Raw genomic sequence first — 21,439 nt, forward strand, 5'->3', positions numbered from 1 at the left:
TATGTTTATAGGTATAACCCTTTTAGGAAACCCACTAAATGATAAATAAAGTAATATACGAGTAACTTTTAATTGCAACAGTTTTATTGTCGTATTATTTTTAAAATTATTTAAAAAAAAATTAAATTTAAAGCCAGGTTTTGTGCCAAAAGCCACACAAAATATTAACTAATCTTTTGTTCTTCAGTTTCTTTTTTAGATTTATTTTATTATTATAGAGGTCTCTGCTAACAAACTATAATTACATCTTATTTTTAGTTACAAGAAAAGCTATAGCTATTTGTCCATCATGCTGGCTGTTACAAAAAAAAAATATATATCTTATTTTAGGTGTACTTTCATAAGGCTTCGATCTAGGTCTTAAACACTTTCGTATATACAATCTCTTGTCGTTAAATATATAGCTTATTTTATGGGAAAGCTACTCAGGTGCTACGCATAGTTGGCTGACCGGCACTCGTTCCACACCCGGATCATTTCGTCGGGATCGCCGAACTCGTGGGAGGCTATCACGCTGCTGTAGCTATCCGGGCCTTTGTACGTCGGTCGATGAAAGTGAAAGTCATCGCAGTGCTGAAGAGGAATCCTCGCCTTGAGCGCCACAATGCCCAGGTAGACGTCGTCGAAGCGAAACAATGGTATCCGCTTGCTGGTGGTGTACATCTGAAGCAGAGCTTGGCGGGAGAGGATGAAGGAGCCGGCGGTGACATACGGCGGCCAACGATCGAACGGATACTCCTCCAGGGAGACGTACCACTTGCTGAACTTGTGGCGCAGCGGAGAGGTCTGGAAAACGTATCCGGCAAACAATACATCCGGTTGGTGGGTTTGTCTGCCTCTGCCCAGGAACCGTAGCACGTTCTTCATCGACACATAGTAGTCGTCATCCACGAAGAGGTAGAAGTCGCTCCGGTTGAAGTGCTCGCTGGCCCACCGCATTCCCAACATGGTTTTCAGGGTATTGTTGAAGTAGGCATCCACAAAATCACCCTGGAGAATGTCGCCGTGCTCGCGCGCCTCCCAGGCCACGTCTTTTTGCCCCTCCTCCGCCGTGCCCAGCAGGAAAACCCGTCGCAGCTGGACATCCGAGAAGCGGGCCTCGTAGCCCCAAGTGCGTCGGATAGCATCCCGGCGCCGGACATTGGCCACGGCGCTCTTGACGAGAATCGTTAGCCGGGGCGGATCCGCCGCGGCCTCGCCCGTAAATGTGGGCATTCGCAAAAAGGCGTATCCGCCGATTCCAGAGGTAGCACGGCCGTCATCTTTCACCGGATAGTGGAAGTGCTGTTCAAAGTCCAGCTCGTGGAGGTGGGTGAGTAGGCCGCAGTAGTCCACCAGCAGGATGAGGGGCAGCGCCAGGAGGCATTTCAACAGCAGTTTGCAGAGTTTACCCTGCATTCCGGCCACAACAAAAACAAAAACAACACAAGTGTGCCCGATTCGGCCGCAGCTTGAAATCCCAAGGTCTGGCAACCCTCTTCGAACTGAATGTCAAATCCAAGAAGAAGAAGAAATTGTTTACAAAATAGTGACTTTAAGCGGGCAGTTGATAATTGTGAAATTAAGATGTCCGAGGAAGTAGCCAGCGCTCCAGTGGCCCCAACTGGATCCACGCTAACCACGGCCCAGAAGGCTCGCATCGAACGGAATCAGGCCAAGGCCCTGAAGCTGCGGGAGGCCAAGTTGGTGGCGCATCCTTACAAGGATTTGGCCAGGTGAGGGTTATTTGAAGGGCAATCCTCCAGAATTGGTTACTGAAGTGTTTGATTCCATTGCAGCAACAAAGATGGCAGCCATCCCGAGGCGGTTCTAAGCCAGAGCTCCTCCGTAATCAAGGTGCAGGGCACCAAGTACATAGACAGCGGTGGCGGCTTTCTGCTGGAACAGCCTGTGCTTCCGGGAGCCGGGGCAGCTGGAGCGGCAGCAGCATCCGGAGATGGTATACCTGTTATTGAGGACGACGCTATCGCCATCCCAGTTCACTATGAGGAGTGCCTGGAGTGCGGCGACCAGTTCGCAGATTCCTATTTGTTCAGTAACTTTGATCATTCCGTGTGCGACAAGTGTCGGGATAACGAGGAGAAGCACTCGCTCATCACCAGGACCGAGGCCAAGGCAGAGTACCTTCTGAAGGACTGTGACTTTGATAAGCGACAGCCCCCGCTGCGATACATCAGCCGGAAGAATCCACACAACGTGCGCTGGGGCGAGATGAAGCTATACCTGCATCTGCAGGTCCTCAAGCGGGCCATGGAGGTGTGGGGCAGCGAGGATGAGCTGGTGCGCCAGCACGAGGCCAGGGAGGACAAACGTGAGGTGGGCAAGGCCCGCAAGTACAACAAGCAGATGAAGCAGCTCCGCATGGAGGTCCGCAGCAGTATTTATACGAAGAAGACCCACGAAATCCACCAGCACGAGTTCGGTCCGGATACTTACAATGAGGAGGAGGACACCTACACGCACACCTGCCTCTCTTGTCCCTATAGCGAGACCTACGAAAAGATGTAGACATCACCATGGATCACCTTTTTTTTTTTGGAAATACTGTTTTCTTCAAGTTTCAGAAAATCCAGTTTATTTCTTAAAATTTTTAGTTTTTGAATGAATTTTTGCATGAAGGCTATCATTTATTATTAAATATATCTTTCTTCATGTTAGTTTTAAGCAAAAAATTAATAATTAAGAAGAAAATTGCATGGATATTAATAATTTTATAAAGAAGTTATAGACTTCAGATTAAGAATCCTTTTTTTTGTCGCTTATAGGAGTTGAATGAAAAACTATAATTTAAAAGCTTAGAATAGTTAATAAAGCTTATGTTTCTTTGAGGAAATTTTTATGTAGGTGACGAAGGTTACGCTGTAGTTCGCACGCACTTACTGAGAATCTGATTGAATTATACATTAATCGAAAGGTTTTAATTAGAACATTTTCATAGAACTATAAATATATTTAATATTTATTATTTATTTTATATAATATTTAAAACCACTGTGGATGGCTTCCTGCTTAGGTGACGATGGTCACACCGTAGAAAGGACGGAGATGTGAATTATACACCAATCTAACCTAACCTAATCTAATCTAATAGGTGTATAACCTAAAACCAATTTTAAATAGAACTATAAAGAGTATCTATTATTTTAATAATTATTATTATTATTTATTATTTTAATTTGAATCAGTGTGGACGACATTCTCACGAGTGCAGGTGACGAAGCCCATGCTGAAGTTAGCACTAGGAAGGTCCTATAATATAGCCAAATATAGTCAAAATATGAATAAATTATAATATTTGAATAAAAATGTAATATTTTTTATTAGATATTTTTTATCTAAACATTTGCAAAAAGTTTTAAAATAAAAGGTTCGACTATCTACAACTAAATTATTCTTTTAAAAGTTTCAAGACAAGGTTTCTGCTTTTATTAATTAAAAAATGGACTCAAATCCTGTCTATTTTTATTAGTTTTACCTTTTTTTTTTTAATTTAAATAAACAAGTTTTAGTATTTTATGGTATTTTTGCGGCTGAAACACCACAGTCTGGCAACTCAAAAGCTACTTCTGCAGGCAGCTGTGGCGGATACGGCAGGGCTGCCATTTTAGCGGTTATAGTGCTAGATCTGGCGAGAAAAGGATAAAGCTATTAGATTAAAAATAGAAAATAACATCTAGGACACTTGTCGGTTTGAAATGTTTTAATGGTTTTAATAAATAAAAGACCACAAAAAGAGTAAAATAATAGAGATGTTGAAATATTTAAGTAAAAAATATGAGTTTAAAATTGTGGCGCGAAAACACAAATTTAAAAAAAATTGGGAAACTAGAACAAGAACATCAGAGCTGTGGGCAGAGATTTGAAGCTGGCAGTTAGTATATTTAAAACTATCACCATTTGCTTCATAAAATTCATTGAAAATTGCGTCAAACTATTTCTAGAACATAGATTTTTACGTTGGCCGAGATATTCCTGTCAATGAAGTTCTGGCAGCACTGATTCAGGGTACTGGCAACTCTGGTGCACCAAATGAATAAACAAATAATATCAAACAATTAAATAAACAAATTATCCACTCCACAACCGCACTGCAGCAGATAAGAGAAGCTGGCTGATCCCCATCGATATCCAGAGGCTAGCCTCGCAGCCAGCAGCATGGAGGAGCCGTCCGACGATGAGAACGCCGAGCCCACGCCCAAGAAGATCAAGCGAGAATGGGTGAAGAGCTACTCGAACAAGGCCATGGAGATGATGAAGAAGATGGGCTACGAGAACGACAAGGGTCTGGGCAAGACCAACCAGGGTCGTCTCGAGCCCATCATCGCTGTGCAGCAGGATGGCCGTCGGGGATTCGGTTTGAAACTGGACTCCATCCAGTCAGCGGCTGGCCAATGGGATCCCAGTATGGAGGAACTGGAGATACCAGAACCAGTACTGTGGCTGACAAATTTGGGAGCCGGTGCGGCCAGCTACTCGCAGGATCAACTGATGAGCCACATTGTGACGGGACCGCGTCAGAGAACCCTAGACGGAGAAACTCGCTACTGCGATCCGACCATTCTGCACCACATCCTCAATGCCAAGACGGTGTTTGACGATCTCAACGACAACGAAAAGCGCAGGGCCCGCTCCCGCTGCAATCCGTTCGAGATCATCCGTAGCTCCATCTTCCTGAATCGGGCCGCCGTCAAGATGGCCAATATAGACTCCATGTGCGACTTTATGTTTACCAATCCCCGTGACATTGACGGCCACTCGCAGGTGGCCAATGATGAGCTGCTCTACTTTACGGACATGTGTGCAGGTGAGTAAAGGGGAAGTCCCTTTGACAGATAAGACCATAATTTATGTAACAAAGACACCACACCCCATCGACTTTCATCAATGTGGTTGTCCAGACGAATGCCTTGTTCTTATCAACGTAACCCGAGTGGTGTAAACGTAACATGATTCGGTTTCTCTTGTATTTTATAGGGCCTGGCGGCTTCTCGGAATACGTGTTGCATCGAAAATCATGGCAGGCCAAGGGCTTTGGTTTCACGTTGCGCGGTGCCAACGACTTTAAGCTGGACAAGTTCTTTGCGGCGTCGCCCGAGCCCTTCGATGCCTTCTACGGCGTCAAGGAGGATGGCAATATCTTCGATGAGGCCAACCAGGATTCGTTGAACGATTACATCCGTAGGCATACGCCGCAGGGTGTGCACTTTGCCATGGCCGATGGTGGCTTTTCGGTGGAGGGGCAGGAGAACATCCAGGAGATCCTCTCCAAGCAACTGTACCTCTGCCAGTTTCTCACCGCCCTGAAGATCCTGCGGGAGAACGGCAACTTTGTGTGCAAGGTGTTCGATCTGTTCACGCCGTTCAGCGTGGGACTGGTGTATCTGATGTACAAGTGCTTCCATCAGATATCGATCATCAAGCCAAACAGCAGTCGGCCGGCCAACTCGGAGCGGTATCTGGTGTGCAAGTACAAGCGTCCGGAGGCGGATATTGTCGGCATAGTTGGTTACCTCAACGCCATAAATGTCATCATCAACGAGGAGTATCCGCAGGACAGCGAACTCGACATCCTGGAGGTGTTCAACGCCACCGAACTGGCGGAGGACGAGGACTTTGTGCGCTACATCATCGATTCGAACAACTCGATTGGCAAGAAACAGATCGTCGGCCTGAAAAAGATAGCCGCCTTCGCCCAGAATCCCGAGCTGAAGGAGACCCGTCAGTCGGAGGTGCGTCAGGAGTGCCTGAAGCGCTGGGGCCTGCCCGACAAGCTGCGCCAGGCGCCCGAGATCAAGCCCACGGACCGATTGCTGGAGGAGCTGCTGGCCGACTGGGGCAAGGATCGCAACTGGCTGAATCAGCCGCCCGCAGAGATGACCAGCCGGGCCAACCTGCAAACGGCCATACAGAACGTGGCCGACTGGTACTTTGTGCCCGTGGGCCGCGAGGAGACCAACATCAATGCCTGCACCATGTTCCTGTGCAAGTCGCGCGGCAGCCTGATGCGCTACACGGAGCACAAGAAGTGGGAACTGGTCGAGGCGGCCTTCGAGGTGCAGCCCCGCTCCATATTCTTTGGCCAGATCGTGTACGAGTTCTATGGCGAGGGCAGGACCATCCAGCGGGTGGCGGCCCTACACATCATCGATGGCATCTGCCTGGGCGGCATTGATATTCGGCGCAAGCCGTTCCGCGAACGGGTCAGCATGTGCGACAAGTTCGCCCGGAGCCTGAACAAGCCGTATCGCAAGGATCGCACCTGCGGACCGTTGCGCAGCAAGCCCTTCTTCCGGCTGCAGGATATGGGCAACTTCTTTGCCGAGATGCGGCTCTACGTCCTCAAGGATAATTCACAGCGCTTCGGGTATGCCCTGGAGGACAACAAGTTCTTTGTGCCCGGCGGCATATTGATGTTCTGCGAACTAACCCCCCACTATGTGACCGCCAAATCGAAGTCCCGCGGCCAGCTGTACTACTTCAATACGGCCAACCGGGAGGCGTATTTCACGGATCAAGTACAGCCCAATAAGGCGGCCGAGATCTTCGCCTCGTTCCGTAACAATTATTTGCGCCGCCTGCTCTGGAAGTGGACGAACCTGCGCCAGGTGGAGGAGCACGCCACCGACGAGAATCCAAAGATCCTGTTCCGCAGCGACTTTATGCGTTTTATTGCGGAAAAGCTTGGCCATTGATAGGCAAAACACAATCGTAGGCTTAGGTTCAAATGCACATACTAGTAGTACTGTGTTTGATTTTTTTTTTTTCCTCCCGAATGGTAGAGCCCGCCCCCCCTTGCATTGTAAATCCCCCCCAGAGTATACATACATCCTCGCACAACCCTTGACAATGAGGCCCCAAACCTTACATATATATATATGCACATTTTTCCTGAATTTCCGGATTTTTCCAGGAATTTTCACTGCAGATCCTGCCCATTACTTAGCCAACATAAGTATCCGACGAAATGTCTGCAGGAACTGGGATTCATTTTAGAACTATAATAATGCCTTCATTTATTATTTCTATTTTGTTTCTGACAATTATTAAGAATTAATCATTTGAGTGTGTAAACTGTTCTAATTCTAAAGATCTTAAGCAACAAAAAAAAATCAACAAAAACTGTAGAAATTGTGTTTTATTTTTTGGTTTTCCATCGTGTCGCCAAGTGGCACATTTTCCGACGAAACTCTGCCTTTTCCAAACAAACAGTTCGAAGGGAAAGGGATCGGATCGTTATCGATCGATCGTATTACCCCCTCGATCGTATTACCCCCTCGTTGTATAAACACCATTACTCATCCCCGGCTGGGACGGATGGGAGCTGGCCCGCGGTGGGTAATCTAATCTCTGGCGGCAGTTTCGCGATGGATCCAAGCCAAGTGTTTTGATAATCTCGATTCGGAATTGGAAACAAAAACATAAATATAAGATTATTGCTAAAAAAAAGCAATTCCCTCGAAAGAGTTCATTTTTGTTTAGTTTGAAGTTTTTTTTTAAAGAGAATTTTATATAGAAATACTAATACTGGTGTTAGAAATACTAATCTTATAGTGAAAAAAATTAAAGAAGATTAAAATTAGATCCAAAGATCAAAACAGCTTGACTTAAGCCTGGTTTCGATTAAATATTATAGTTATAATAGTTATAGTTTTAATTACAGGTAGGTAAAATATTTTTTAATCTCTCTAGTCTCTAGTATTAATAAATTAATAAATATACCAAATCTTGAATAAACTCCTACTATATACATATATACTATATATATATCTCATTCAGCCACTCTCATGGCTTGACTTTCTTATCTTTCGGAGCTGAGAGAAGCCTACACTCGGAGAAAATAAAAATAATATTAATTTTAGGCCTAAATAGATTGAATTTTATGAAAGAATTTTTTATAGAAACCCAGATAGAATTTAAAAAAAATCACAAATTTTAAAAAAATTGTAGTTATAGTCAGGGCCGTAGCTAGAGCCTCGGGGGCCCTGGGGCAACAAGTAAATTTGGGGCCCCCTATACGGAAGTCTTTTGCCCCGGCGGGGCCCTTTCCCTTCGGGGGCCCTGGGGCACCGCCCCACCTGCCCCATGCTAGCTACGGCCCTGGTTATAGTAATACAATATATTCTATTTAATACTTTTATTATTTTTTAGTACTTAATGCCAATGAATTGGAAATATTATTTTCATTCATATCATATTTCATATTATTTTTATTCATTAGTTATCGGCGTTAAAATATCTCCATCCTTGAAAATCAAAAAATATATCTTTTCCATGGTCTATTTAAAACTATATAAGTATTTTTATTCAGTGTAGGCTTTTCTTGTTTCTTTTTAAAGTTCGAACTAGAGAGTCTTGCTTCATAGATCCCTTAACGCTCATGTATTCCCTCACTACTCAGTTTAATGTTTTCTAGGAGAGCTTTAAGAAATGGTATCAAATTTCAAAAAATAAATTATTAAAAAATAATACAATTAAATACAAAATTCAAAAAATAATTTTCACAATTGTTAAGAAAAAATAGCCAAACATTCAAGAAGGTAATATTAGTCAAATGTTTTAATTTCATTACTAAATCTAAATGATATTTATTGTGGAATATACATATATAAGATATGTCATAAAACCTTTGAGGGAACTTATAAGAAAAGTTAAGTTATGCTGTAAGGTATTTTATTGTATTTTTAGGCAAGTAATTAACTAATTTAATAATTTGCGGAAATCTTTAATGCCGGCGAGCCCTGGCAGGAGGCAGCCTTCTCCATCGGGAGTTGTCAGCGGCAGGAAGTTGCATTCGCAGGTCCTTGCAGCTTAATTAATCACCCGATAAATGGCCGGAGACTACGGACTAAGGTCTAAGGACTCTGGACTACGGATTGGGTCCAGAGAGGGGCAAGGGAAGCAGGAGCTGTTTACAGTTGAACAAAAAAGCAAATAGTTTCCCCTTCTTTGGGGCTTCTGGGGAGTACTTTTGCAATTCACGCCGCACAAAACAGTTACAAATCGTTGGAGGCGCCACCAAATTGTGGGAGTGGCACTGGGCCAGGGGCGTCGTTGGGAGTGGCCCTGTGGGCGGGGGCGTGGTGGAAGGCAAATGCCACTGACATGCGCCAGTAATTAACGTCCCATTTTGGGTTAGATTATCCATGAATAATTGGAAATTGCGATAGTCGACGAGGGGTTGCCATTTTTAAAGAAAATTCTAACATCTTTTCTAATTTTTACAAATAGGTTATACCCAGATCTTGTAATTAATTTTTAGAAATAGTTTTAGAAAAGAAAAAAGCCATTGTTTGCTAATTAGGATTATAGTTATGGTTTTGAAAGTTCATTAGACATTTTTTAAATTTCAAAAAATGTTTGAATATATTTGAAACTGAATAAAACTCTTTAGTCTTCAAATAAAATGAACTAAACTAAACTGAATCTGAACTGTTGACTCTCTAAATAATCTTTAAAAACTCTGAAATATTCTAATATAAACTGAAAACTTAAAAGTATCCTACAAATATTGGTATTTAAAAAAATTTTTGTATTTTAAAATGTTTTTGGAAATATTGAAGATACATAAATATTTCTATGAACCGTAAAAAATAATCTTAAAATGCAAAACTTGTCCTCTTTCCTTTTAAGTCCTTTCAACAGTTATTTTTTTTTTGAAAAACAATTTCAAAAAATTTCAAAATTGGTAAGATTTAAAAAAAGAATTAGGGATTTGAAATTTACACTTTGTACTGTAAAGTTTTTACCAAAAAAACAAACAAAAAAATTGTATTTAAAGTATAAAAACTGAGAGTATACATTATATATTTCAATATTAAAAAGATAGTTTTTCAAAAAATATTTTTCTAAATACATTCGACCCCAAAATGCAATCTGAATGGGATCGGATGGATTGCGCAACTGCACTAGATTGATGATGGTCACATCCTTAAGGCCTCATGTCCTTCACCCTCATACCCATTACCAATCCCACATCCATTCTCATACCATTCCGAATCCGATTCCCATTCTCTTTTTGTCCATTTCCAATCCTGATTCCATCATCATCGTCCACCCGGCCGGCCCCCCTGAGGAGTGAGTGTTTTGGAGACTGAAAACTTTGCTAATTGCTTTTTGGCCACGTCTAGAGCAAGGGCCATAGATATATAGCCTTGGCTATAGTTATTCCAACTGGCACTGGCACTGGCAATCCTGTTGACGACCAGACTCCAGTTACAGGATCCGAAAAATTGTAGTTATCCATTTGCAGTTCAGTTCAGTGGGCATAGACAGTGGTTACTAAATTAGTTAAATATTAGTTTTAATATAGTTTATAATATTCTTATATTAATCTTTAAATAATATTCCATTATTATCCATCAAACTCTCTACTGATAATCTATAATGTTCTTCATTAACCCCTTGAGATCTACAATAATGTATAATAATCTATAATAATTCATAATAATTTATAATAATCTCTATTCTATTCTGTTTCTATTCTATTATAATCTCTAGTATTTTATATTTAAATATATTATAATTTATTAACATTTATACTAACCTAAATAGTAGGAATACATCAAAAATAAATTCTTAAAAACTGTAAAAACCCAAAAATGAAATACAAAGTTTTCCATCAAACAAGGCCCTTTCATGAAGATAGTCGTTCTTAAAAATCCCTTAAAAATATAAAATAAATTATAACCTAGCAAGTATTTAATTTTTTCATAATTTCTAATATAATTTTAGTAATTACTTTATAATGAAACCCTAATCCAGTGTTCTGGGACTCATGCCATTCCCAGGCAAGCTGGCTTGCATTGTTTTTGTTGGCCATTTAATTGTGCTTTTTTGGGCCCGAGGTTTTTTTCTTATTTTTTGAAATTTTTGGCCGACTCAGCGTAGAATTAATTACACACACATACAAATACCAAGACACACACACACATTGAAACACTCAAACTTATGGAAAATGAACACATTTGATAGTTTTCGCACTTTTGTGTTTTATACATTTTTTGCACTCCGTTTGCTGCTAAGAGAAGGCATCTTCAGATGTCAAAACAAATTTTTGCAAATGTGCCATTCATTTGTCCGGCCCTGGAGACATCCCATTCCAGTCCTATAAAGCCCTCTACCACCCTCTACCATTGGAGTTGGATTTTGAAGGGATGGTTGTAGGATTTGGTCAAGACTGTATGATACCCGGTACAGGGGGATTTTATTTTAAATTTTTATACGATGGGATGATGGAAGATCTAGTATCTTAAAAGTGAGGATTCTATATCTGATGACCTCTGAGATTTAGGATTTTATTTAAACAAGCGGACAGACGGACACACGGACAAGGATAGTTGGGTCTAGAACGCTCTATCTAGATGCTTTATAGAGATAAAGATGCTACATTATCTTGTACCTGTTTGACTTACATAAATATATAATATATTGGGATTAATCAAGTCTAAAGAATAGAATCAATTCTATATAAGAATTATAATATATCACCCTATATCTTATTGGTTCTCTGATCTAAGCGAAAAAACGGACAAGACTAAAAGGGTTTAACTCTCAAATAAATAAATTTAAAGGAATTAAAGAGGCTTTTCTTTAGAGTTTCTACAAAATCCTATAAAGGAAATACAAAAATCAAACACTATATTTTATATATTCTAAGATCATAACGAAGAAGTAATATAAATCGTATAATACCATATATTATAAAACACATCTCTTCCTAACCCCAAAACCAACATACCCTTAACCCCTAGAAGTACCAGGTATAAAACGAGCTGTCGGCCCATTTCCCCGGAGGCCAGAGTCTTGGACATGGAGTCGGATGAGGAGCAGGATACGGATACGGAGTTTTTCCTTTCGACCACGGCCCAAATGCAAATGTCATTTTGTGGTCATTCGAATGAATAAACGAAATTAAATGCAAAGAATTGGTTAGCCAAAAAGAGTTTTACTTTCAGGACCCCCTAACAGGACTACTCTGCCTCTTGCCACTTGCCACATGCCCCATGCCCCATGCCACTTCCCAAATAAACCATGTGGGACCTGCTCTTGATTGACAGCCCCCGGAATCGAACTGGAAGCCATCTGTGGACCGATACGTGAAAGATTACTCCACATTCTAACACATTCTAATGCGATGTTTGACCGTAAAAGGGTCTCCAGTCTCCGGACTTCGGTCTTCGGACTCCGGTCATCCAATGTGTCATAATAATGATTTGGGAACGGGGGAACCACAAAAATAATCATCGAAATGGAAGGGTGGGAGCTGAAACAGGGGATTCCCTTGAACGGGATATTCATGTTTGGGTTTTTGAATGGAAATTAATCATATTAGTATTCAATATGGAAAGAGGAGAACTAAAATATATGTAAGTATTTATTTATTACAAGTGTTATATATATTTATCTTAAACGACTTCTGGATCGATTCTCCACCATTCTGCATCAAAATCCTGAGACGAAATATTTTTTAGATTTTTTGTCCATTTTCCCTGATGGGATCCCTTGAAAATGGGGTTTTCCCCTGTAGGGCCCACAGGGATGGCTATATCTTGGCCAATTCTTATCCGATTCTCAAGCGGAGTATCTTAAACGATTTCTGGGTTGATTTTCCACCATTCTGCATCAAAATCCTGACACAAAATATTTTTTAGATTTTTTGTCCATTTTTCCTGATGGGATCCCTTGAAAATGGGGTTTTCCCCTATGGGGCCCACAGGGATGGCTCTATCTTGGCCAATTTTTATCCGATTCTCAGGCGGAGTACCTTAAACGATTTGTGGATCGATTCTCCACCATTCTGCATCAAAATCCTGACACAAAATATTTTTTAAATTTTTTGTCCATTTTCCCTGATGGGATCCCTTGAAAATGGGGTTTTCCCCTGTAGGGCCCACAGGGATGGCTATATCTTGGCCAATTCTTATCCGATTCTCAAGCGGAGTACCTTAAACGATTTGTGGATCGATTCTCCACCATTCTGCATCAAAATCCTGACACAAAATATTTTTTAAATTTTTTGTCCATTTTCCCTGATGGGATCCCTTAAAAATGGGGTTTTCCCCTATGGGGCCCACAGGGATGGCTATATCTTGGCCAATTCTTATCCGATTCTCAAGCGGAGTACCTTAAACGATTTGTGGATCGATTCTCCACCATTCTGCATCAAAATCCTGACACAAAATATTTTTTAGATTTTTTGTCCATTTTCCCTGATGGGATCCCTTGAAAATGGGGTTTTCCCCTATTGGGCCCACAGTGATGGCTATATCTTCCCCAATTCTCATCCGATTCTCAAGCGGAGTACCTTAACCGATTTCTAGATCGATTCTCCACCATTCTGCATCAAAATCCTGAGACAAAATATTTTTTAAATTTTTTGTCCATTTTTCCTGATGGGATCCCTTGAAAATGGGGTTTTCCCCTATTGGGCCCACAGTGATGGCTATATCTTCCCCAATTCTCATCCGATTCTCAAGCGGAGTACCTTAACCGATTTCTAGATCGATTCTCCACCATTCTGCATCAAAATCCTGAGACGAAATATTTTTTAGATTTTTTGTCCATTTTTCCTGATGGGATCCCTTGAAAATGGGGTTTTCCCCTATTGGGCCCACAGTGATGGCTATATCTTCCCCAATTCTCATCCGATTCTCAAGCGGAGTACCTTAAACGATTTCTAGATCGATTCTCCACCATTCTGCATCAAAATCCTGAGACGAAATATTTTTTAGATTTTTTGTCCATTTTTCCTGATGGGATCCCTTGAAAATGGGGTTTCCCCTGTAGGGCCCACAGGGATGGCTATATCTTGGCCAATTCTTATCCGATTCTCAAGCGGAGTACCTTAAACGATTTCTGGATCGATTCTCCACCATTCTGCATCAAAATCCTGACACAAAATATTTTTTAAATTTTTTGTCCATTTTTCCTGATGGGATCCCTTGAAAATGGGGTTTTCCCCTATTGGGCCCACAGTGATGGCTATTTCTTCCCCAATTATCATCCGATTCTCAAGCGGAGTACCTTAAACGATTTCTAGATCGATTCTCCACCATTCTGCATCAAAATCCTGAGACGAAATATTTTTTAGATTTTTTGTCCATTTTTCCTGATGGGATCCCTTGAAAATGGGGTTTTCCCCTATGGGGCCCACAGTGATGGCTATATCTTCCCCAATTCTCATCCGATTCTCAAGCGGAGTACCTTAAACGATTTCTAGATCGATTCTCCACCATTCTGCATCAAAATCCTGAGACAAAATATTTTTTAAATTTTTTGTCCATTTTTCCTGATGGGATCCCTTGAAAATGGGGTTTTCCCCTATTGGGCCCACAGTGATGGCTATATCTTCCCCAATTCTCATCCGATTCTCAAGCGGAGTACCTTAACCGATTTCTAGATCGATTCTCCACCATTCTGCATCAAAATCCTGAGACGAAATATTTTTTAGATTTTTTGTCCATTTTTCCTGATGGGATCCCTTGAAAATGGGGTTTTCCCCTCTTGGGCCCACAGTGATGGCTATATCTTCCCCAATTCTCATCCGATTCTCAAGCGGAGTACCTTAACCGATTTCTAGATCGATTCTCCACCATTCTGCATCAAAATCCTGAGACAAAATATTTTTTAGATTTTTTGTCCATTTTTCCTGATGGGATCCCTTGAAAATGGGGTTTCCCCTGTAGGGCCCACAGGGATGGCTATATCTTGGCCAATTCTTATCCGATTCTCAAGCGGAGTACCTTAAACGATTTCTAGATCGATTCTCCACCATTCATCATCGAAATCCTGAGACAAAATATTTTTTAAATTTTTTGTCCATTTTTCCTGATGGGATCCCTTGAAAATGGGGTTTTCCCCTGTAGGGCCCACAGGGATGGCTATATCTTGGCCAATTCTTATCCGATTCTCAAGCGGAGTACCTTAAACGATTTCTGGATCGATTCTCCACCATTCTGCATCAAAATCCTGACACAAAATATTTTTTAAATTTTTTGTCCATTTTTCCTGATGGGATCCCTTGAAAATGGGGTTTCCCCTGTAGGGCCCACAGGGATGGCTATATCTTGGCCAATTCTTATCCGATTCTCAAGCGGAGTACCTTAAACGATTTCTAGATCGATTCTCCACCATTCCTCATCGAAATCCTGAGACGAAATATTTTTTAGATTTTTTGTCCATTTTTCCTGATGGGATCCCTTGAAAATGGGGTTTTCCCCTATGGGGCCCACAGGGATGGCTATACCTTGGATAATTCTTATCCGATTCTTAAGCGGAGTACCTTAAACGATTTCTAGATCGATTCTCCACCATTCCTCATCGAAATCCTGAGACGAAATATTTTTTAGATTTTTTGTCCATTTTTCCTGATGGGATCCCTTGAAAATGAGGTTTCCCCTGTAGGGCCCACAGGGATGGCTATATCTTGGCCAATTCTTATCCGATTCTCAAGCGGAGTACCTTAAACGATTTCTGGATCGATTCTCCACCATTCCTCATCGAAATCCTGAGACGAAATATTTTTTAAATTTTTTGTCCATTTTTAAGTGTATAATAATAAGTAATACGCCCATAAGAATAGAGCCCTAAGACTAAGAGCTCCTAAAATTAGTTGTTGATAAAAAAATATATATATATTTATTGTAATAATGTTTTTAGTAAATAAAGAAATAGAAAAATTTTAAAAAAAGTTTTCTTCGAAGCTATTTCGATTTAGAAGTAGAAAATTAGAAGTTGATGTTGATTTGTCAGATTTGTTTTTAAATATCAGATTATGGTTTTTCAAACCTTACACTATTAACAAAAAACTTACACAAGTCTCAGAATTTTTTTAATTTTAAAAGACTACTACAACTAAAATGTTATATATAAATATTTTGAATCCTAAAGGACTTTAACTCACCGCTTGGCCCGTAAAAGTTCGCAATTTCTGCTAAACATTTCTGGGCCCCATTGATTGAGGTCATTTGCGAGCATAAACGTGTGAGTCGTCGCTTCGAATTAAGAGTCCTTCGAATGTCCTGGCAGGGCATGAATGGCAAAGTGCTCGGATGGTGCAGATAGAGGGGGAATGTCCTTTGCTAAGCACACATTCGATTAGCAAAGGGAGCGAAAACTCGATGAGTTTTATTAGTAAATAATGGCAAATCATTTGCCAGTTGACACTCTTGGGGAGTTTTTCCCCCATGCCGCTGTCAGGACACTCGTGCAGGACACTCGGGCCGGGACAAAAAGTCAAAGAGCTGAAATTCTGTAATTCTGTGGTCCTGCGGCTGCTAATGAGCAACATTAATGAGCGCTATTTTTCATTGAAAGGACAATCAGCGCGTGCGAGTGGGGCGAGTCCTGGCGACTCCTGGCGACTCCCCTTCGTAATGGCCAAGGATGTCCCGTGAAATCTCTTGGGTATTTAAGCGGCCGAAAATGTTACAAAGACGGCAACGACAGCAGGTGCCTCACCCAGCCACACATGTCCTGCCACTCATCCACACATACATGCGCCCACACACATATATAGGCACGCACATCCTGTCACACATACACACGCTGTCAGGAGCCATAAAATTTTAATACAAATGCAAAAAGAAAGCAAAGAATTTGTAATTAAATTAACCATTTGCCGATGCTCCATCTCACTCAGTCACACGGGTATCCTGTCAACCTCCCAGTTACCATCCTGCCCACCATCCCCCCCACCATTATCCTTGCTCCTTGGTTTTTGTGCTTTATGCTGCTTTAAATTAAATATTTTTGCCTTTTGTACTCTCAAGTCCCTTCCGGAATGATGCGGCCAGAGTTCTGGAGTTCTGGTGTCCTGGAGTCCTGGAGTTGAGTGGGTCAGCGGAAGGAAACCCCAACAAATTCCACTCACGGTGCAAGGGTCCTGGATTCAATCAGTTCCTTGTCCAGCTTTTGGTCTCCAAACTCCTGGACTCTGGATCCTTTCGGGCTTCCTGCCTCGAACCGCAAAAATATTTTCCAAAGCTCGGCTTTGATTTATTTAAAAGATCTTTAAATAGTTAATAAATGATTTTAAAAAAAATGAAAAATTATAAAAAATTAATTAAGTTTAAAGAAGAAATATTAAAAATAAAATAACCTTAAAGATTAAAGAACTGGAGGAAGTTTGAAAATTAAAGAATACCTATGGTTTTCTTGGGGTTTCTTTAATGATATATTATTTCTTAAATCTTAAACCTCTAATATCTTAAAACTAGAATTTTAAAACAAAGAGATATAATGTTTTATTAAATTATTTTAATTTTAAATATTTTTTATCATTTATATACACAATATATAGTCTTCCCTCTGAAATCCTACTTTTAATATTTTTCTTTCAGTGCCTGCTTTGGACCCAAGTTCCAGGTTGGGGTCCAGGTTGAGGTCCTTGGTCCTTGGTCCTTGGTCCTTGCTCCCAGGTCCCAGGTCCACTACGACTACGACACTCTGGAGAGAAATGCGAAATGAAAAATCGACTTGCAATTAGCAAACATGAAACATGACTACATCCTGCCCACCCTCCACAAACCTGTTTCAATGTGTGTGTGTGTGTGTATTTTTTTTCTTGGTGTATGTGTGTATGAGTTTTACAGACACATCCTGATATCCTGACTGCAGGAGCAATAGAAGCAACGGGAGCTCCAGGAGCTGGCAGCGTTGTCAGCATGGTTAATAAGTTACTTTCGAGATACTTTATTACTTCCTTGGTGGTGAGCGACAGCTGGAGGCGGGAGGGGGTGTCGGTATGGCGCAAAAGGGTTGCCTTTACACCGCCCCCCCCACCCACCAAGCCACACCCAACCCCAAACCCTACCCCTTCCATGCGTTTTTTGTGCGTGAGTGTGTGCAGTTTTTTAATTTATGCGATTTTTGACTGCCGTCGCCCTTAGAGGCATGAGGCATGGGTGGAGGTATATAAAAAAGGGGGTCTGGGAGGTCTGGGGCTTCTGGATGGATGGGGGGAGTGACAGTGCGTGGCACAGTGGCCATATTACTTATAATTACTTAGCCACTCGAGTGGGGGATTATGTATTGTGAAGTCTGGTTCATTGTTCTTAGCTTTACTTTTATTTCAGGTATGGATTTTGCTTTATTATAATCTTGATTGCTTTAAGATGGCTTGAGGTTTGTTTTTATACAGATTTCTGTTCAGAAAATACTTTAATTTCTCGATTTTTAGGCAGGGAGTTGGTTTTCTAAAAAGTATAGCATACTATTTTGGGCAGCCCATTGCAACCATGCAGTTTGAGAAGCATTGTACTTTAAATTTTAAGCTTTATTTGATTAGTTTAGCTATTTTATGATACTTAACTTAAATTAATGAAAAAATTAAATATTTTTTTAGTTTATTAAGTATTTTTTTTAAGGTAACCACTGTGTATGTACAAGATTGTTGGCAATAGTTTCCTTTGAGGCACTTTATCAACATTGCAGTGCTTCTAAGACCCAGCCACCCTGTCTCCGCTCCTGCTCCTGCTCCTGCCACCCCCTGGCACGCCTCCTTGGGGCCAGTCCTTTCCAGTTTTTCCTTATTTATGCAAATGAAATCAATGCTTGTTGACGTATGAGTATGGGTGTGTGTTTTCAACGATGTATGTGTGTGTGTGTGATTGCGTCAAAAGAATAGAATTTTTCATTTTAAATTACATGCCAGGATATATGTGTGTTGTGTGTGTGTGTGTGTGTTTGTCTGCAAAAGGAAACTTTTGTTCGTTTGTTTTTGAAGAACTTTGCATCGAGACTGTGAACTGTGAACTGCGAACTGCGAACTCTGAACCGAAAACGAACTGACACCACGACCTGAAATAAACCAAAAGCCGTGCCCGAGCTGGAAAACGCTGTCGAACCACATTAAAGGTAACTATGCAAATATTTTTGCGGCTCACACGAACAAACATACATATGGGGGTCCCAAATGCCGGACCCTTGGAACCCTTTTTCGGAAGCCCGGCGACCGTCATCGTCCTTTGAGTGCTTGAGGTGGTAACCAAAAATATTCCATGCTGGTCAATCGAAAAACTACAAAATTTTCTACTCAAAAAAAAAATAAAAAAGAGAGCTACTTGAATCTCAAAAAATTAGATAGGGTTTATAAAGAAGTTTAAATACTCTTTTTTATATAGAAATATCCTTAAAGGAGTTTCTTACACAAAACCATCACTTAAACAAGGGATTTTCAGAAAATTTTTTCAAAAAAAATAAAGGAACGAAGTAAAGACTTTTTCGATTTTTAAACTATATATCAGCTATATATTATAGTCCAAAAATCCGGGTAACTTTAATTATTATAATCCCTACAAAACCAAGAAATTTACAAGCTAATATTAAAGTCTCTATCTTAAAAACTAAAATCTTAGCGAAGAGATTCTTAAAATCTTAGAGAGAGACAAGCTTATAACGAGCCAAAACTTAGATATATATACCCTATAGTAATATAGATATACCCTCTTGAAGAGTATTTAAAAAAAAATTTCTATAACAAACACTAAACACAAAAAATCCCTCATTGAAGTTCGTTTTTGGTTTTGGTTCTAATTGTGTTTTTGGCCGTGTTCGCTTTTAGTTTTTGGCAATCACTTAGCCCATTTCACTGCGGGATCCACCATCCAAGACCCTACCCCCCCCACTCGCCAAAAATGTGCGGAATGTCTAATGAAGCCACATAAATCAAGTGGCAGCAAACCAGAGAACATTGCAATCCTCACCAGGGGCCGTTCTTGACCAAGGTCCTTCATCGTTTTGGTTTGATCCGTCCGTCCAGCTAGGAGCGTCCAGAGGGCTAATTGAAATTAAAAACGTTGCCAAGAAATCGTTGGGCATTTTTCACTCAATTTACCATTTACCACTGATTTATGCTAATGCAAGGATGACTCTAGATAATCCAGAGGTTTGTGACTTCAAATTGGAAAGGAAACAATGAAGAATTTAGTCTTCCCAAAAAGAGGAGATTTAAAAACTCCTAAAATATTATTATAACGTGCAATGTTTAAGGTTTTAATAGCTATAGAAATGCTACCATAACTAGTAAGAAAATCTTAAGAATTGTAACAGTAATTCTGCCCAAAATAAAAGGAGATTTGAAAACGCCTAAAATATTAATACAATTATAAAATGTTTGATATTTTAATATCTATAGAAATACTACCATAATTAGTAAGTATTATCATTATCTTGTGATTTCAAACAGTAAATCTTCCCAAAAAAGGAGTTTTGAAAACGCCTAAAATATTAATAAAATTATGCAATGTTTAAGGTTTTAATATCTATAGAAATACTACCGTAATAAGTAAAAAAACCTTAATAATTCTATCAGTAAGTCTTCCCTAAATAAAAGTACATTTGAAACCAGTCGTTTTTCGTTTTCATTGCCTACTTTTAGGCACCACTTTAGGCGTTTTAAAATCTCTAAATTTTCAATAAAAAACATCCAAAAAATTATTGTGTATATCCTTTATTTGGTATTCGAATTATTTATTTCTTGTAATATTAAAAAAAAAGACAATGATCACATAAAATATTTTTCGCTTGTAAATTACAGAATTTTTTTCTTGTCATACAATACAATATTATATTATATTATATTATATTATATTATATTATATATATATATATATATATATTTATTATTTTAGATTTATGTTTAGTTTAATGTAATTATATTAATCATCGTAAGTCATTCCATTCATTTTGTTAAATACAATGATGTTTGTTTTTAAGCCTGCTATTAATTTTTATATCGTTTTTGCTTTTGTTTTAAACTTTTTTGGATTTTATTTTTTTAAAATTCGTCTAAATTACCTTGCGGTTGTGTGTGTGTGTGTGTTTTTTTTTTTATGTTCTTGGATGCCCCTTCATAGAGGGATTTCTCACCCTCCCATACTTTATTGAGTTATAATTAAGTTTAAGATTAGACGTATGATGATACAAAAAAAAAACGGTGACTTTATGTTCAACTACTTTCTTTTTTTTGTTTTATTTTTGGTTTACTTATTCTTACACAATTTTATTTTAATTTTAATTTTTTTTTGAATTTATATTGCACTGAAGTCTAATCTATGTTTCAATTTGTATCTGGTATTATGGTTAATGCCTCTTTTCCCGATCTCATTAAGGGTTAACATTAAAACTTACGATCCTACACACACACACATGCTGATATACGCTGAGATACGCGTAAGGGTATACAAGGGTCTGTGTGTGTCTGCTTCGAGTTTACTATCGAGTTTACCTACATATAGTATAGTATATGTCTTTTAACCCTTACCAGTTTTAGTTTCCGATATTCTCATCTGATATTACTAAATTTCCATTCTAGTATTACAGTTACACATTTAAAAAAAAAAACAAAAAAAATTATTTACGATTACATCTACTAATTTTAATATTGATTATATTTTCATGTATTTTATGTATTATATATATTTTTTGTTTTTTGTTTTTT

At 39.7% G+C, this 21,439-nt stretch overlaps 3 protein-coding genes across 3 annotated transcripts; 2 read left to right on the forward strand and 1 right to left on the reverse strand.

Annotated features, from left to right (window-relative positions):
* Positions 1-228: 228 nt before the first annotated feature.
* On the reverse strand, positions 229-1,398 carry brn (beta-1,3-galactosyltransferase brn). The gene has a single exon (XM_017246079.3). The coding sequence runs from the start codon at positions 1,396-1,398 to the stop codon at positions 433-435; it is 966 nt and encodes a 321-aa protein (XP_017101568.2). The 3' UTR covers positions 229-432.
* A 69-nt stretch (positions 1,399-1,467) lies between these two features.
* Xpac (DNA repair protein complementing XP-A cells homolog Xpac) lies at positions 1,468-2,734 on the forward strand. The gene is made up of 2 exons (XM_017246080.3): positions 1,468-1,715; positions 1,779-2,734. The coding sequence occupies exons 1-2, from the start codon at positions 1,489-1,491 to the stop codon at positions 2,506-2,508; spliced, it is 957 nt and encodes a 318-aa protein (XP_017101569.2). The 5' UTR covers positions 1,468-1,488; the 3' UTR covers positions 2,509-2,734.
* A 1,244-nt stretch (positions 2,735-3,978) lies between these two features.
* Positions 3,979-7,128, forward strand: Cmtr1 (Cap methyltransferase 1). Its single transcript, XM_017246078.3, has 2 exons — positions 3,979-4,804; positions 4,975-7,128. Exons 1-2 carry the CDS (start codon positions 4,156-4,158, stop codon positions 6,690-6,692), a joined length of 2,367 nt encoding a protein of 788 aa, XP_017101567.2. The 5' UTR covers positions 3,979-4,155; the 3' UTR covers positions 6,693-7,128.
* The last annotated feature ends 14,311 nt before the right edge of the window (positions 7,129-21,439 follow it).

This window comes from Drosophila bipectinata, chromosome XL (assembly GCF_030179905.1).
Source record: "Drosophila bipectinata strain 14024-0381.07 chromosome XL, DbipHiC1v2, whole genome shotgun sequence".
Classification (NCBI taxonomy): Eukaryota; Metazoa; Arthropoda; class Insecta; order Diptera; family Drosophilidae; genus Drosophila; species Drosophila bipectinata.